This window comes from Salmo trutta, chromosome 29 (genome assembly GCF_901001165.1).
Source record: "Salmo trutta chromosome 29, fSalTru1.1, whole genome shotgun sequence".
NCBI lineage: Eukaryota > Metazoa > Chordata > Actinopteri > Salmoniformes > Salmonidae > Salmo > Salmo trutta.
The window spans coordinates 1,380,771-1,397,320 of record NC_042985.1 but is presented as its reverse complement, the minus strand read 5'-3'; the positions used below and the strand labels follow the sequence as shown (position 1 = coordinate 1,397,320).

The 16,550-nt window shown below is 46.4% G+C and overlaps 2 protein-coding genes and 1 long non-coding RNA gene across 9 annotated transcripts in view; all 3 read right to left on the bottom strand.

Moving 5' to 3' along the window:
- Positions 1–7,656, bottom strand: part of LOC115166740 (sodium/potassium/calcium exchanger 1) — a 34,909-nt gene extending 27,253 nt beyond the window's left edge. For all 5 annotated transcript variants that reach the window (XM_029720485.1, XM_029720486.1, XM_029720488.1 and 2 more), the window contains exons 1-3: positions 7,298–7,656; positions 5,537–6,607; positions 4,429–4,634 (exon numbers count right to left, since the gene is read on the bottom strand). In XM_029720485.1, coding sequence (XP_029576345.1) covers positions 4,429–4,634; positions 5,537–6,413 — 1,083 coding nt within the window. In that variant the 5' untranslated portion in view covers positions 6,414–6,607; positions 7,298–7,656. The remainder of the gene's footprint in view (positions 1–4,428; positions 4,635–5,536; positions 6,608–7,297) is intronic.
- Positions 7,657–10,453: 2,797 nt separating this feature from the next.
- Positions 10,454–13,099, bottom strand: LOC115166739 (uncharacterized). Its single transcript, XR_003870353.1, has 2 exons — positions 12,962–13,099; positions 10,454–12,855 (listed from the first exon to the last, which is right to left on the bottom strand). It is a non-coding gene; the product is annotated as an uncharacterized LOC115166739 (long non-coding RNA).
- A 511-nt stretch (positions 13,100–13,610) lies between these two features.
- LOC115166738 (very-long-chain (3R)-3-hydroxyacyl-CoA dehydratase) overlaps positions 13,611–16,550 on the bottom strand; it is a 10,218-nt gene continuing 7,278 nt past the window's right edge. For 2 of the 3 annotated variants that reach the window (XM_029720483.1, XM_029720484.1), the window contains exons 9-11: positions 14,342–14,448; positions 14,007–14,138; positions 13,611–13,844 (exon numbers count right to left, since the gene is read on the bottom strand). In XM_029720483.1, coding sequence (XP_029576343.1) covers positions 13,768–13,844; positions 14,007–14,138; positions 14,342–14,448 — 316 coding nt within the window. In that variant the 3' untranslated portion in view covers positions 13,611–13,767. The remainder of the gene's footprint in view (positions 13,845–14,006; positions 14,139–14,341; positions 14,449–16,550) is intronic. The other variant, XR_003870352.1, reaches the window with a different exon arrangement.

The window sequence follows — 16,550 nt, the reverse complement described above, 5'->3', positions numbered from 1 at the left end:
CAGGGGGACCTTGTGGGCGCTGCAGGATTTCAGTCCTTCATGGCGTTTTGTGTTACCAATTGTTTTCTTGGTGACTATGGTCCCAGCTGCCTTGAGATCATTGACAAGATCCTCCCGTGTAGTTCTGGGCTGATTCCTCACCATTCTCATAGTCATTAAATGGTCATTAAAATGCAAATCAATTTATAACATTTTTTACATGCATTTTTCAGGATTTTTTTGTTGTTATTCTGTCTCTCACTGTTCAAATAAACCTACCATTAAAATGATAGACTGACCATTTCTTTGTCAGTGGGTAAACGTACAAAATCAGCAGGGGATCCAATACTTTTTTCCCTCACTGTAGCTAACAACATACAGCGCAGATACGTTCTTCACATTCATTATTTGACACAATATCTTATCACAGCACTGGCAAACCATGGTTGACCAACTCCCTGACCAAAATGGCTGACCTTTATCGCATCATAAGAAGACTCATGATTCTATGGGGGCAACCTCCAAGGGGCTCACAACCCTTGCATTGGGCTGCGGGGGGTATGTGGTACGCTGCTGTGTGTGTGTGTGTGTGTGTGTGTGTGTGTGTGTGTGTGTGTGTGTGTGTGTGTGTGTGTGTGTGTGTGTGTGTGTGTGTGTGTGTGTGTGTGTGTGTGTGTGTGTGTGTGTGTGTAAAATGAAGCAAAACATTCTTGTTTGCTGGTTGGTACTCTGTTGTCGAGGGCCATTGAAAAACAAACGCTGTCATTTAGCATAACGTAACATGTAGGATAAACATGAAGCTTTGACAACTGAAGAATGCTATGCTGTGTGGTAATCAGTGCCTGTGTGTTTAGCACAGGAGGCTGTTGAGGGGAGGACGGCTCATAATAACGACTGGAACGGAGCAAACGGAACGGCACCAGGCTGGATCATGTTGTTGTATTGTATTGGTGTATGTTTTAATTCTGTAATGTATTGATTGTTGCTGCCTTCTTGGCCAGGTCTCCCTTGAAAAAGAGACTCTGGTTCTCAATGTGCTTTTCCTGGTTAAATAAAGGTTAAATAAAAATAAAAAATGAACATTGGGCTTAATGTATTTGATACCATTCAACTGATTCCGCTCCAGCCGTTACCACGAGCCCGTCCTCCCTAATTAAGGAGCCACCAGCCTCCTCTGACGTTGAAGTGGGTGCTATTTGTTTCTACTGGTCTGAACAATAATTCCCTGCTACAGCTTTGTCTGCCAAAGAATATATAATGAAACACAGAGGATTGATATTCAGATGACCGTGACTAGAGCTATATGGTGACTGGCACCAGGTGTGGGATTTAGCTGAATAATACGCTCCTCCAGTGTGACAATGACAAACTGATGGCTGACATTACTTTACATCTCATCAGCATTACATCACCTCCGTCCCGTCCTCCCCTGACCCATGCTCCCCTACGCTGGGCTCTGACACCTGGGATCCTTTCAGGGATTCAGTCCCAATCATCAAAGGCTGCCGAGTCTGGCTGCCACACAAATACACACTCTATGGCCTGTACAAAGGGCTGGATGGATAAACACAGGCTCTGATGACAGTCCAGTGAATCAACCATTCCATGTATCTCATGGACTGGACCAGAGAGGGTCTGGGTCCTGGGTGATATTGTCTCTCATGGACTGGACCAGAGAGGGTCTGGGTCCTGGGTGATATTGTCTCATGGACTGGACCAGAGAGGGTCTGGGTCCTGGGTGATATTGTCTCTCATGGACTGGACCAGAGAGGGTATGGGTCCTGGGTGATATTGTCTCTCATGGACTGGACCAGAGAGGGTATGGGTCCTGGGTGATATTGTCTCTCATGGACTGGACCAGAGAGGGTATGGGTCCTGGGTGATATTGTCTCTCATGGACTGGACCAGAGAGGGTCTGGGTCCTAGGTGATATTGTCTCTCATGGACTGGACCAGAGAGGGTCTGGGTCCTGGGTGATATTGTCTCTCATGGACTGGACCAGAGAGGGTCTGGGTCCTGGGTGATATTGTCTCTCATGGACTGGACCAGAGAGGGTATGGGTCCTGGGTGATATTGTCTCTCATGGACTGGACCAGAGAGGGTATGGGTCCTGGGTGATATTGTCTCTCATGGACTGGACCAGAGAGGGTCTGGGTCCTAGGTGATATTGTCTCTCATGGACTGGACCAGAGAGGGTCTGGGTCCTGGGTGATATTGTCTCTCATGGACTGGACCAGAGAGGGTCTGGGTCCTGGGTGATATTGTCTCTCATGGACTGGACCAGAGAGGGTCTGGGTCCTGGGTGATATTGTCTCATGGACTGGACCAGAGAGGGTCTGGGTCCTGGGTGATATTGTCTCTCATGGACTGGACCAGAGAGGGTATGGGTCCTGGGTGATATTGTCTCTCATGGACTGGACCAGAGAGGGTATGGGTCCTGGGTGATATTGTCTCTCATGGACTGGACCAGAGAGGGTCTGGGTCCTGGGTGATATTGTCTCTCATGGACTGGACCAGAGAGGGTCTGGGTCCTGGGTGATATTGTCTCTCATGGACTGGACCAGAGAGGGTCTGGGTCCTGGGTGATATTGTATCTCATGGACTGGACCAGAGAGGGTCTGGGTCCTGGGTGATATTGTCTCTCATGGACTGGACCAGAGAGGGTCTGGGTCCTGGGTGATATTGTCTCTCATGGACTGGACCAGAGAGGGTCTGGGTCCTGGGTGATATTGTCTCATGGACTGGACCAGAGAGGGTCTGGGTCCTGGGTGATATTGTCTCTCATGGACTGGACCAGAGAGGGTATGGGTCCTGGGTGATATTGTCTCTCATGGACTGGACCAGAGAGGGTATGGGTCCTGGGTGATATTGTCTCTCATGGACTGGACCAGAGAGGGTCTGGGTCCTAGGTGATATTGTCTCTCATGGACTGGACCAGAGAGGGTCTGGGTCCTGGGTGATATTGTCTCTCATGGACTGGACCAGAGAGGGTCTGGGTCCTGGGTGATATTGTCTCTCATGGACTGGACCAGAGAGGGTCTGGGTCCTGGGTGATATTGTCTCTCATGGACTGGACCAGAGAGGGTCTGGGTCCTGGGTGATATTGTCTCATGGACTGGACCAGAGAGGGTCTGGGTCCTGGGTGATATTGTCTCTCATGGACTGGACCAGAGAGGGTATGGGTCCTGGGTGATATTGTCTCTCATGGACTGGACCAGAGAGGGTATGGGTCCTGGGTGATATTGTCTCTCATGGACTGGACCAGAGAGGGTCTGGGTCCTAGGTGATATTGTCTCTCATGGACTGGACCAGAGAGGGTCTGGGTCCTGGGTGATATTGTCTCTCATGGACTGGACCAGAGAGGGTCTGGGTCCTGGGTGATATTGTATCTCATGGACTGGACCAGAGAGGGTCTGGGTCCTGGGTGATATTGTCTCTCATGGACTGGACCAGAGAGGGTCTTTGTCCTGGGTGATATTGTCTCTCATGGACTGGACCAGAGAGGGTCTGGGTCCTGGGTGATATTGTCTCTCATGGACTGGACCAGAGAGGGTCTGGGTCCTGGGTGATATTGTCTCTCATGGACTGGACCAGAGAGGGTCTGGGTCCTGGGTGATATTGTCTCTCATGGACTGGACCAGAGAGGGTCTGGGTCCTGGGTGATATTGTCTCTCATGGACTGGACCAGAGAGGGTCTGGGTCCTGGGTGATATTGTCTCTCATGGACTGGACCAGAGAGGGTCTGGGTCCTGGGTGATATTGTAATGGGCTTTTCTAGTATTTGTATTTCGTGATAATTGTTTTTTGGTAGAGTTTTCTTTGTTTCTTTGTCTGTCTGTCTGCCACTCTGCCTAACTGTCTGTCTGTCCGCCTCTCTGCCTACCTACCTGTCTGTCTGTCTGCCACTCTGTCTACCTGTCTGCCACTCTGCCTACCTACCTGTCTGTCTGTCTGTCTGTCTGTCTGTCTGTCTGTCTGTCTGTCTGTCTGCCACTCTACCTACCTGTCTGTCTGTCTGCCACTCTACCTACCTGTCTGTCTGTCTGCCACTCTACCTACCTGTCTGTCTGTCTGCCACTCTGCCTACCTGTCTGTCTGTCTGCAACTCTGTCTGTCTGTCTGTCTGTCTGTCTGTCTGTCTGTCTGTCTGTCTGCCACTCTGCCTACCTACCTGTCTGTCACTCTGCCTGTCTGCCACTCTGCCTGTCTGTCTGTCTGTCTGTCTGTCTGTCTGTCTGTCTGTCTGTCTGCCACTCTGTCTGTCTGTCTGCCACTCTGTCTGTCTGTCTGTCTGTCTGTCTGCCACTCTGCCTACCTACCTGTCTGTCTGTCTGTCTGCCACTCTGCCTGCCTGCCTGCCTGCCTGCCTGTCTGTCTGTCTGTCTGTCTGTCTGTCTGTCTTTTTGCTTCACCAAAACTGCCTAACAAAGTCCCAACAACTCTACCAACCTTCTTGGGTTCCTTCTCCTCTTCCTCCTCCGGCATGATGATCTTGACAATGCTCTTGTGTTTGTTGATCTGCGTCTTGACGAAGTGTTCGATCTGCACGTTGAACTTCATGAAGCAGACGTAGGCTACGTAACCTGACACCAGCATTACGCTCTCCCACCACATGATGGTGTTGTCCAAGAAGAACACTATCAGCATGACCAGATCTATGATGGAGAAGGAGGAGGAGGAGGAGGAAGGAGAAGAGGAGGAGGAGGGAGAAGAGGAGGAGGAGGAGGGAGAGGAGGAGGAGGGAGAGGAGGGGCAGGAAGAGGAGGAGGGCAAGAAACGTGAGAACATGATAGTGTTGTCCAGGATGAACACGATCAGCATGATCAGGTCTAGGAGAGAGGAGAGGATGAGTCCCAAATGGCATCCTATTCCCTCTATAATGGTAGTACTATAGACCAGAGCCCTATTCCCTCTATAATGGTAGTACTATAGACCAGAGCCCTATTCCCTCTATAATGGTAGTACTATAGACCAGAGCCCTATTCCCTATATAGTGGTACTACTATAGACCAGAGCCCTATTCCCTATATAGTGGTACTACTATAGACCAGAGCCCTATTCCCTATATAGTGGTACTACTATAGACCAGAGCCTTATTCCCTATATATAGTGCACTACTTTTGGCCAGAGCGCAAAAGGGTTCTTCGGCTGTCACAATAGGAGAACCCTTTTTAGTTCCATGTAGAACCCTCTGTGGAAAGGGGTTCCACGTGGAACCCACAAGTTTTCTCCTATGGGGACGGCCGCAGAACCCTGTTTGGTTCTAGATAGCACCTTTTGTTCTGAGAGTGTATGTACCTATATAGTTCACTATAAGGGGAATACTATAGGATGCAATTCACCAATTTCAATGGGATCGACTGTTGGCTCCAAGGTAAGCACCCTTTAAAGTATGTACTTTCCCCAAAATTCCCAGGTTTTCCAGAAATCCGGGATGGAGTATTCCATATGTCCTGCTTATTCCCTCCTAATTCCGGAAGTCTACAAACCAGGATTTGTGGAAAAACGTATTATTCTCTACCTATTATCTGTAAAATGCTGATATTATTATTATTACCTATGATGTAGAAGGAGACGTCTCTGAACAGGGGCCACCAGGTGAGGTGGAGCATCTCCCTGGAGAAGATGGCGCACATCCCGATGACAAACAGGATGTTAAACACCGCTGACCCCACGATTGTCCCGATGCCCACGTTGCTATGGGAGATGAACACGCCAATCAGAGAGGTGAACAGTTCGGGGGCGGAGCCTCCTGCAGCCATGAAGGTTGCCCCGGCGACGTCGTCGGAGATGTCGAGCTTCACGGTGATGACGCCGAGCGCCGGGACGAAGAACTCGTCACAGACGATGGCGAGGGAGACGAACATGTAGACCATGCCCAGGATGTGGAGGGTCACCCAGCCCTGTCTCCTCTGGTCCACCGTGAACAGGTCCTCTGGGTACTCTCCCTTCCTGTGGGGGACGTCTCCAGGGATACCTGGGGAGGTGGTGGTGTTAGGAGGAGGGGAGGTGGGAGGAGGCTCAGGTTCAGGGTCCTCTACGTAGATACAGTGCTTAATGTCCGTCCTGTTGACAGTTATCACCATGACGTCATCCCCCTGCAGCACAGCAGGAGCCCTGGTGATGACGTCATCCCCCTGCAGCACAGTAGAAGCCCTGGTGATGACGTCATCGTTATAGCTCTCTGTTAGGCTAGAGGGGTTAGAGGTCACCACCTCTCGTGTGTCTACCTCCACAACACTACTATTATCACTACCGCCCCCTTCCTCTGGGAGTGCTGTCCCAGGATCCTCCTCTGCTGCGGCCTGGCGGGCCACCCATGGCTCCTGCAGCCGGGCCTTGAACGTCACGGTGTAGACGCAGCACAGTAACACACCAGAGAGGAAGAAGAGGATGCGACTCCGATTGAGTCTCCGTCTTTGTGGCAAATGCATTGTTCACCGCTGCCAGAGTGGTCTTGATTCCCACTGCAGATTATTAGGCCCGTGTCAGATGCCTGGTCAGGCTTATGGGAACAGGTCCAGTAGCATTAGTTGGCCAAATAATGCAGTTCAGCGAGCGGTCAGCACACATCTTCAGCATAGTCTGTTTTAATGTCATAGCCCTGGCATGACGTCCCAGCTCCAACCTATATATAGAGACAAAAAGGGTAAATAAATAAATCATTCACTCAGTTTAGACTACAATGCAAAACTCACCTCATACATTTGACATAATGATGTAATAACATAATAATAAAAACACTACTGGAGTATTATAAGGGCGCGTTCACGTGAACGGAGTCGCGGGAGCGCGGAGGATGGGACACAGCCACCTGTTACTATGGCTACATAATTGCAGGTACTCTGCTCTCCGTAGGGCTGCACAGATTAAATGACACGTGTAATGAAATGCAGCAAATGTAGTTTACGTACAAATGACAATAAAATATACAAAAACAGAGAATAGGCTAGAAGAAAATATCATTATTTAGGCCCCTACTTTTCATTGACGTGCGCGCGTCATGGACGTGCTGATATGCGCTCCTCGAGTCGAGACAGCATAAGCGATATGATTCATTCCAAATGTTCAATCAACCATTTCATTTTCACGTGTGTATCCAGGTGGGTCGGGTGAAAATTAAGAAACGAAAATAATGATCAATTTAACCGAATTTCGTGGGGAAATTCCAGGCAAGAAACAGTGCCCGATATGGAGTCATTGACAAGTATCCTAGGCTTCCACAAGGTCAATGACGATTATTGTAGCTTAAATCCTCTCTCTATAAAACATCTGTAAACCATACCTAAACCTTCATCAATTCTTAATAAAAACGTACCTTTAATCGCTGAGTTGTTGTGATTGAGGTGTTGTAGACGCGAGGTCTCTCCAGCTGTGTGCGCTAAGGTAAAGGGATTGGTTGAGAGATGCTGACTCTAGTTTTTGGTGAGCAGCTACAAGGGCGCACCGCAGGATGACAGCTCACACCTCATCTCCACGGCTCAGCATAATACCTGCAGTCTTTTAAGAGGATTAGGTTAGGTGTTCACACAATCTCTCACATTCTCACGAACACGTTTAAACTGCTTCAAATTCAATGCATTCCTATTCATTTGTTCATAATCCACCAAGTGCGTACAGCGTCTCCAACCACCAACGCTGAGCAAAAACCAACCATGTCTGCGCGCTGAAGTGGAAGGAGGGTTGTCAAGGCATAATTACAATTCTGAAGAGTGTTCCTTTATCCACACAGACATACAGGCAGGCAAACAGAAAGGTAGACAGGCAGACAGAAAGGCCGACAGGCAGTCAGAAATGCAGAAAGACTGGAAGAAAGGCAGACAGACAGGCAGATATACAGGCAGACAGATATACAGGCAGGCAAACAGAAAGGTAGACAGGTAGACAGAAAGGCTGACAGGCAGTCAGACCTGCAGAAAGACTGGAAGAAAGGCAGACAGACAGGCAGATATACAGGCAGACAGGCAGGCAGATATACAGGCAGGCAGACAAACAGGCAGAAAGGCAGACAGGCAGAAAGGCAGACAAGCAGAAAGACAGGCAGAAAGGCAGATAGACAGGCAGGCAGGCAGAAAGACAGGCAGAAAGGCAGATAGACAGGCAGGCAGAAAGACAGGCAGAAAGGCAGACAAGCAGGCAGATATACAGACAGGCAGACAGGTGTGCAGGCAGACAGGTGTGCAGGCAGACATACAGGCAGGGTTTGGTGATGAGAGGAAGGTGAATCATTAACCATTTGATGAACTCATTGGACTCCACTCAATGAAATCATTCTGATATTTAGGCTGATGCCTTCCTTCAGTGTTGAGACATCCCACTACAGCTAGGCATACTAAAGAGGTTATTATGAGGAGATAAAGGACACCTATATAAAGGGGTTATTATGAGGAGATAAAGGACACCTATATTAAGGGGTTATTATGAGGAGATAAAGGACACCTATATAAAGAGGTTATTATGAGGAGATAAAGGAGACCTATATAAAGGGGCTATTATGAGATAAAGGACACCTATATAAAGAGGTTATTATGAGGAGATAAAGGACACCTATATAAAGAGGTTATTATGAGGAGATAAAGGACACCTATATAAAGAGGTTATTATGAGGAGATAAAGGACACCTATATAAAGGGGTTATTATGAGGAGATAAAGGACACCTATATAAAGGGGTTATTATGAGGAGATAAAGGACACCTATATAAAGGGGTTATTATGAGGAGATAAAGGACACCTATATAAAGGGGCTATTATGAGATAAAGGACACCTATATAAAGAGGTTATTATGAGGAGATAAAGGACACCTATATAAAGGGGTTATTATGAGGAGATAAAGGACACCTATATAAAGGGGCTATTATGAGATAAAGGACACCTATATAAAGGGGTTATTATGAGGAGATAAAGGACACCTATATAAAGGGGTTATTATGAGGAGATAAAGGACACCTATATAAAGAGGTTATTATGAGATAAAGGACACCTATATAAAGAGGTTATTATGAGGAGATAAAGGAGACCTATATAAAGGGGTTATTATGAGGAGATAAAGGACACCTATATAAAGGGGTTATTATGAGGAGATAAAGGACACCTATATTAAGGGGTTATTATGAGGAGATAAAGGACACCTATATAAAGGGGTTATTATGAGGAGATAAAGGACACCTATATAAAGGGGTTATTATGAGGAGATAAAGGACACCTATATAAAGGGGCTATTATGAGATAAAGGACACCTATATAAAGAGGTTATTATGAGGAGATAAAGGACACTTATATTAAGGGGTTATTATGAGGAGATAAAGGACACCTATATAAAGGGGTTATTATGAGGAGATAAAGGACACCTATATAAAGGGGTTATTATGAGATAAAGGACACCTATATAAAGAGGTTATTATGAGGAGATAAAGGACACCTATATAAAGAGGTTATTATGAGGAGATAAAGGACACCTATATAAAGAGGTTATTATGAGGAGATAAAGGACACCTATATAAAGAGGTTATTATGAGGAGATAAAGGACACCTATATAAAGAGGTTATTATGAGGAGATAAAGGACACCTATATAAAGGGGTTATTATGAGGAGATAAAGGACACCTATATAAAGAGGTTATTATGAGGAGATAAAGGAGACCTATATAAAGGGGTTATTATGAGGAGATAAAGGACACCTATATAAAGGGGCTATTATGAGATAAAGGACACCTATATAAAGAGGTTATTATGAGGAGATAAAGGACACCTATATAAAGAGGTTATTATGAGGAGATAAAGGACACCTATATAAAGGGGTTATTATGAGGAGATAAAGGACACCTATATAAAGGGGTTATTATGAGGAGATAAAGGACACCTATATAAAGGGGTTATTATGAGGAGATAAAGGACACCTATATAAAGGGGTTATTATGAGGAGATAAAGGACACCTATATAAAGGGGCTATTATGAGATAAAGGACACCTATATAAAGGGGTTATTATGAGGAGATAAAGGACACCTATATAAAGGGGTTATTATGAGGAGATAAAGGACACCTATATAAAGAGGTTATTATGAGATAAAGGACACCTATATAAAGGGGTTATTATGAGGAGATAAAGGACACCTATATAAAGAGGTTATTATGAGGAGATAAAGGACACCTATATAAAGGGGTTATTATGAGGAGATAAAGGACACCTATATAAAGAGGTTATTATGAGGAGATAAAGGAGACCTATATAAAGGGGTTATTAAGAGGAGATAAAGGACACCTATATAAAGAGGTTATTATGAGGAGATAAAGGACACCTATATAAAGGGGTTATTATGAGGAGATAAAGGACACCTATATAAAGGGGTTATTATGATGAGATAAAGGACACCTATATAAAGGGGTTATTATGAGGAGATAAAGGACACCTATATAATTGTGGGTTTTTATTCAAACCACCAGCTGTGCTCTTTTCATAAATAACTACAGATATTCACTTTATTTCACACAACTTTATTGGTTATTATAATATCACACATTATAATTTATCCTTCAACCATTCAAAACCTTTCATTAAAACACATGATTCCAGACAGTGATCCTCTTCCCTTAATTCTCTAACGATGTCCATTTCCCTGAGGTTCTGGGCTCTGACTGGTTCTCTATGTCCGTTTCCATGACAGGGAGTGTGCAAGAGCACACTGTAGGAGAAGTGTGGAGAGTCACATCTCTAACCATGTCATCAGACACAGATCAGTGAGCCTTTGAACAACACAGCAAGGATGGCATGATGGAGATAGTAGATATCATGGGGACTATAAACATCACTGGAGAATACAGTAGCTTACATCCCAGAATGCAGCTTGATTATATACTGCATGAGAAACACTGTTGGCATACAAAATTTCATTTAGGAATAAAGCAATATTTAAAAAAGGTCCAATGCAGCCGTTTCATGTCAATATCAAATCATTTCTGGGTAACAATAAAGTACTTCATTGTGATTTGAATTAAAATGGTCAAAAATAAACAAAAGTAGATTGTTAACAACGGGTCTGTCTGGGAGTGGTCTGAGTGGGGAGGGGAAAACTCAAAATGTGCTGTTATTGGCTGAGGGGTTTAGAACTCTTCTTTCTTATTGGTTTATTAACTAATTCACCCCATAGTGATGTCACCGTGGAAGGCCAAAACTCCATCCTGCCAAAACAGGCTGGAATGTCAAACAGTCTATTCAAACAACTCTTACACTAAAAAAGGACATTATCATAATGTTCACAATTTCACAGTGTTATTCCAAACTCATAGTGTGGACATATATAGAAATACATATTTCTGAGTGCACTGGGCCTTTAAAACAACAACTTGTAACAAAACAAATGTATAGCATTAGGCCTGATGCTGACTCATGGTCAGATGGGATAGTAGTGAAGTACAACATGACTGTTATATCAATGACTGGAACAGAGTTAGAGCCATTTCAGTTCTATTCAGTCAAGTCATTAAAGTGGATCCAAATTAAAAAAGAGGGATTTGAAAACTCCTCATAGAATACAATGGGCAATGTTTATTTGACTTCCTGAATTAAAGGTGAAGGCAGGTCCATTATGAGGATTACAGTAGCTGCAAAATGGAGCTCAGAAAATACATAAGTTGTTTAGTCTGGCCAAGAGACGCTAGAACCGTTTATAGTGTGTATCTGTCAATACTAACAGTACAGTGTGTGTGTGTGTGTATCTGTCAATACTAACAGTACAGTGTGTGTGTGTGTGTGTGTGTGTGTGTATCTGTCAATACTAACAGTACAGTGTGTGTATCTGTCAATACTAACAGTACAGTGTGTATCTGTCAATACTAACAGTACAGTGTGACATGTATCTGTCAATACTAATAGTACAGTGTGTACCTGTCAATACTAATAGTACAGTATGACATGGATATAAATCATACAAAGGGGGAATGAATTGAATGCACTTCTTTGTGTTAGAGGAGGTACCTCTGATGGACAGACTGGGTGAGGAAGAGAAGGGTTTGTGTTAGAGGAGGTACCTCTGATGAACAGACTGGGTGAGGAAGGGAAGGGTTTGTGTTAGAGGAGGTACCTCTGATGGACAGACTGGGTGAGGAAGGGAAGGGTTTGTGTTAGAGGAGGTACCTCTGATGAACAGACTGGGTGAGGAAGAGAAGGGTTTGTGTTAGAGGAGGTACCTCTGATGGACAGACTGGGTGAGGAAGGGAAGGGTTTGTGTTAGAGGAGGTACCTCTGATGGACAGACTGGGTGAGGAAGAGAAGGGTTTGTGTTAGAGGAGGTACCTCTGATGAACAGACTGGGTGAGGAAGAGAAGGGTTTGTGTTAGAGGAGGTACCTCTGATGAACAGACTGGGTGAGGAAGGGAAGGGTTTGTGTTAGAGGAGGTACCTCTGATGAACAGACTGGGTGAGGAAGAGAAGGGTTTGTGTTAGAGGAGGTACCTCTGATGAACAGACTGGGTGAGGAAGGGAAGGGTTTGTGTTAGAGGAGGTACCTCTGATGAACAGACTGGGTGAGGAAGGGAAGGGTTTGTGTTAGAGGAGGTACCTCTGATGAACAGACTGGGTGAGGAAGGGAAGGGTTTGTGTTAGAGGAGGTACCTCTGATGAACAGACTGGGTGAGGAAGAGAAGGGTTTGTGTTAGAGGAGGTACCTCTGATGAACAGACTGGGTGAGGAAGAGAAGGGTTTGTGTTAGAGGAGGTACCTCTGATGGACAGACTGGGTGAGGAAGGGAAGGGTTTGTGTTAGAGGAGGTACCTCTGATGAACAGACTGGGTGAGGAAGGGAAGGGTTTGTGTTAGAGGAGGTACCTCTGATGAACAGACTGGGTGAGGAAGAGAAGGGTTTGTGTTAGAGGAGGTACCTCTGATGGACAGACTGGGTGAGGAAGGGAAGGGTTTGTGTTAGAGGAGGTACCTCTGATGAACAGACTGGGTGAGGAAGAGAAGGGTTTGTGTTAGAGGAGGTACCTCCACAGGAAAAGGAGAAGATGAGGATGTGGTTGGTTGTTTATCAGTGGAGGAGAGAAGAGAGGAGAGGGGAGGTGTGAAAGGAGAGGAGAGGTGTGAGGAGAGGAGAGGTGTGAGGAGAGGAGAGGTGTGAGGAGAGGAGAGGTGTGAGGAGAGGAGAGGTGTGAGGAGAGGAGAGGTGTGAGGAGAGGAGAGGTGTGAGGAGAGGAGAGGTGTGAGGAGAGGAGAGGTGTGAGGAGAGGAGAGAGGACAGAGATGTGCAGTGAGGAGAGGAGAGGTGTGAGGAGAGGAGAGGTGTGAGGAGAGGAGAGGAGAGGTGTGAGGAGAGGTGTGAGGAGAGGAGAGGTGTGAAGAGAGGAGAGGTGTGAAGAGAGGAGAGGTGTGAGGAGAGGAGAGGTGTGAGGAGAGGTGTGAGGAGAGGAGAGAGGACAGAGATGTGCAGTGAGGAGAGGAGAGGTGTGAGGAGAGGAGAGGTGTGAGGAGAGGAGAGGTGTGAGGAGAGGAGAGGAGAGGTGTGAGGAGAGGTGTGAGGAGAGGTGTGAGGAGAGGAGAGGTGTGAGGTGAGGTGTGAGGAGAGGAGAGGTGTGAGGTGAGGTGTGAGGAGAGGAGAGGTGTGAGGAGAGGAGAGGTGTGAGGAGAGGAGAGGTGTGAGGAGAGGAGAGGTGTGAGGAGAGGAGAGGTGTGAGGAGAGGAGAGGTGTGAGGAGAGGAGCGGTGTGAGGAGAGGAGAGGTGTGAGGAGAGGAGCGGTGTGAAAAGGCAAGCAGCAGTGAGACTGGAGAGATCGTGAGGTTTGTCTTTCTATCCGTTAGTTCATTTTCCTCTTCCTGGAGCGCATTCGTCTCCTCCTCTGGCGAAACAGGTGGCGGAAGTTGATGAACAGGCCTGGGAAGAAAAAAACACTACTTTTTATAATTTAAAATATTTTTTAAGCGCTAACCCCATCCACTTGGCATGCCAGAAAAGTGTACGGCTAGGGTGGAGGGTTAGGGTGGAGGGTTAGGGTGGAGGGTCAGGGTGGAGGGTCAGAGAGTGGTACTAACTGACCGAGGAACATGAGGACCAGGTAGATCTTCAGAGTGAAGGAAAAGCTGAAGGACGAGCCCAGGACCGTAGGTAGAGGGATGCTGTACAGACGGGTCTCATCAAAGATAGGCAGGGACTGGATCACAGCTATAGCTAAGAGGGAACAGAAAGGACAGACAGGAATACATAGCAACACTTGGATATCTGGGTAATAACTAAGTAATATCTTGTTTGACTACAAACATCATAACTCTATTATTTACATACAATTTACATAATAAGTGAATATAGCAGGCATAGAGCTCTCTGAGGAGTGTGTGTGTGTGTGTGTGTGTGTGTGAGACAGGTCCACTGACCCTCTGCTAGCACCCCCAGAGGGTAGAGGGGCATCCAGATGGAGTATCTGAGCCAGGTCAGCAGCTTCCAGTCTGTGTCGATGCAGGCCAGCATGTAGAATGGATACCTGGGACACACAACAAAACAACAGACTATTTTAGCATCGATGCAGGTCAGCATGTAGATCAGGTATATAACAGGCTGCTACAACTAGCCTCCCTAGCTGGTAATATAATGTCCATTCATGGTTAAATGAAGATCTGTAGGTCAAATCGTATTTGTCACATGTGGTAAATATGTAGATATAGATAGGTGTAAAGTAACTAGGCAACAGGATATATAATAAACAGTAGCAGCAGCGTATGTGATGAGTCTAAAAAGTTAGTGCAAAAAGGGTTAATGCAGATAGTTAAATAGTTAACTAATAGCTACCCAGGTTAACTATTTAGTAGTCTTATGGCTTGGGGGTAGAAGCTGTTCGGGGTCCTGTTGGTTCCAGACTTGGTGCATCGGTATCGCTTGCCGTGCGGGAGCAGAGCAGAGTCTTTGATAATTTTTAGGGCCTTCCTCTGACACCGACTGTTATAGAGGTCCTGGATGGCAGGGAGCTTGGCCCCAGTGATGTACTGGGCCATACTCACAACCTTCTGTAATGTCTTGCGGTCAGAGGCCAAGCAGTTGCCATACCAGTCAGTGATGCAGACAGTCAAGATGCTGCAGCTGTAGAACATTTTGAGGATCTGAGGGCCCATGCCAAATCTTTTCATGCCTTCTTCATGACTGTGTTGGTGTGTGTGGACCATGTCAATTCCTTAGTGATGTGGACACCGAGGAACTTGAAGCTCTCAACCCGCTCCATTACAGCCCAGTCGTGGATGGGGGCATGCTCGGCCGTGGGTTTTCTGTAGTCCACGATCAGCTTCTTTGTCTTGTTGACGTTGAGGGAAAGGTTGTTGTCCATGCACCACACTGCCAGGTCACTGACCTCCTCCCTATAGGCTGTCTCATCATCATTGTTGATCAGGACAACCACCGTCGTGTTGTCAGCAAACTTAATGACGGTGTTGGAGTCGTGCGCTGCCACACAGTTGTGGGTGAACAGGGAGTACAGGAGGGGACTAAGCATGCACCCCTGAGAGGCCCCCGTGTTGAGGGTCAATGTTGCTTACCCTCATCACCTGGGGGGCAGCCCGTCAGAAAGTCCAGGGTCCAGTTGCAGAGGGAGGTGTTCAGTCCCAGGGTCCTGAGCTTAGTGATGAGCTTGGAGGGCACTATGGTGTTGAATGTTGAGCTGCAGTCAATGAACAACATTCTCACATAGGTGTTACTGTCTAAATCTTACATCGGCTACAGAGAGCGAGATCACACAGTCGTCCGGAGCAACTGGTGCTCTCATGCATGGTTCAGTGTTGCTTGCCTCGAAGCGAGCACAGAAGACAATTAGCGCGTCTGGTAGGCTTGCGTCACTGGGCAGCTCACAGCTGGGTTTCCCTTTGTAGTCCGTGATAGTTTGCAAGCCCTGTCACATCAGAGCCGGCATAGTAGGATTTGATCTTAGTCCTGTATTGACGCTTTGCCTGTTTGATGGCTCGTCGGAGGTTGTAGTGGGATTTCTTATAAGCGTCCGGATTAGTGTCCCGTTCCTTGAAACCGGCAGCTCTAGCCATTAGTGCAGATGTTGCCTGTAACCCATGGCTTCTTATTGGGGGGGTATGTATGTATGTATGCATGCATGCATGCATGCATGCATGCATGCATGTATGTATGTATGTATGTATGTATGTATGTATGTATGTATGTATGTATGTATGTATGTATGGTCATTGTGAGGATGACGTCATCGATGCACTTATTACCGAAGTCGGTGACTGATGTGGTAAACTCCTCAACGTAATCGGTTGAATCCCGGAACATATTTCAGTCCGTGCTAGCGAAACAGTCTTGTAGATGTCTGTTGTTCGGATATCATGGCAGTAATGGTGCTGAGTACCCAGAGTACAATGTACTGTTATAATCTCCACCAGGCACAGCCAGAAGAGGACTGGCCACCCCTCAGAGCCTGGTTCCTCTCTAGGTTTCTTCTTAGGTTCTTGCCTTTCTAGGGAGTTTTTCCTAGCCACCGTGCTTCTACACTTGCATTGCTTGCTGTTTGGGGTTTTAGACTGGGTTTCTGTACAGCACTTCGTGACATCGTCTGATGTAAGAAGGGCTTTATAAATACATTTCATT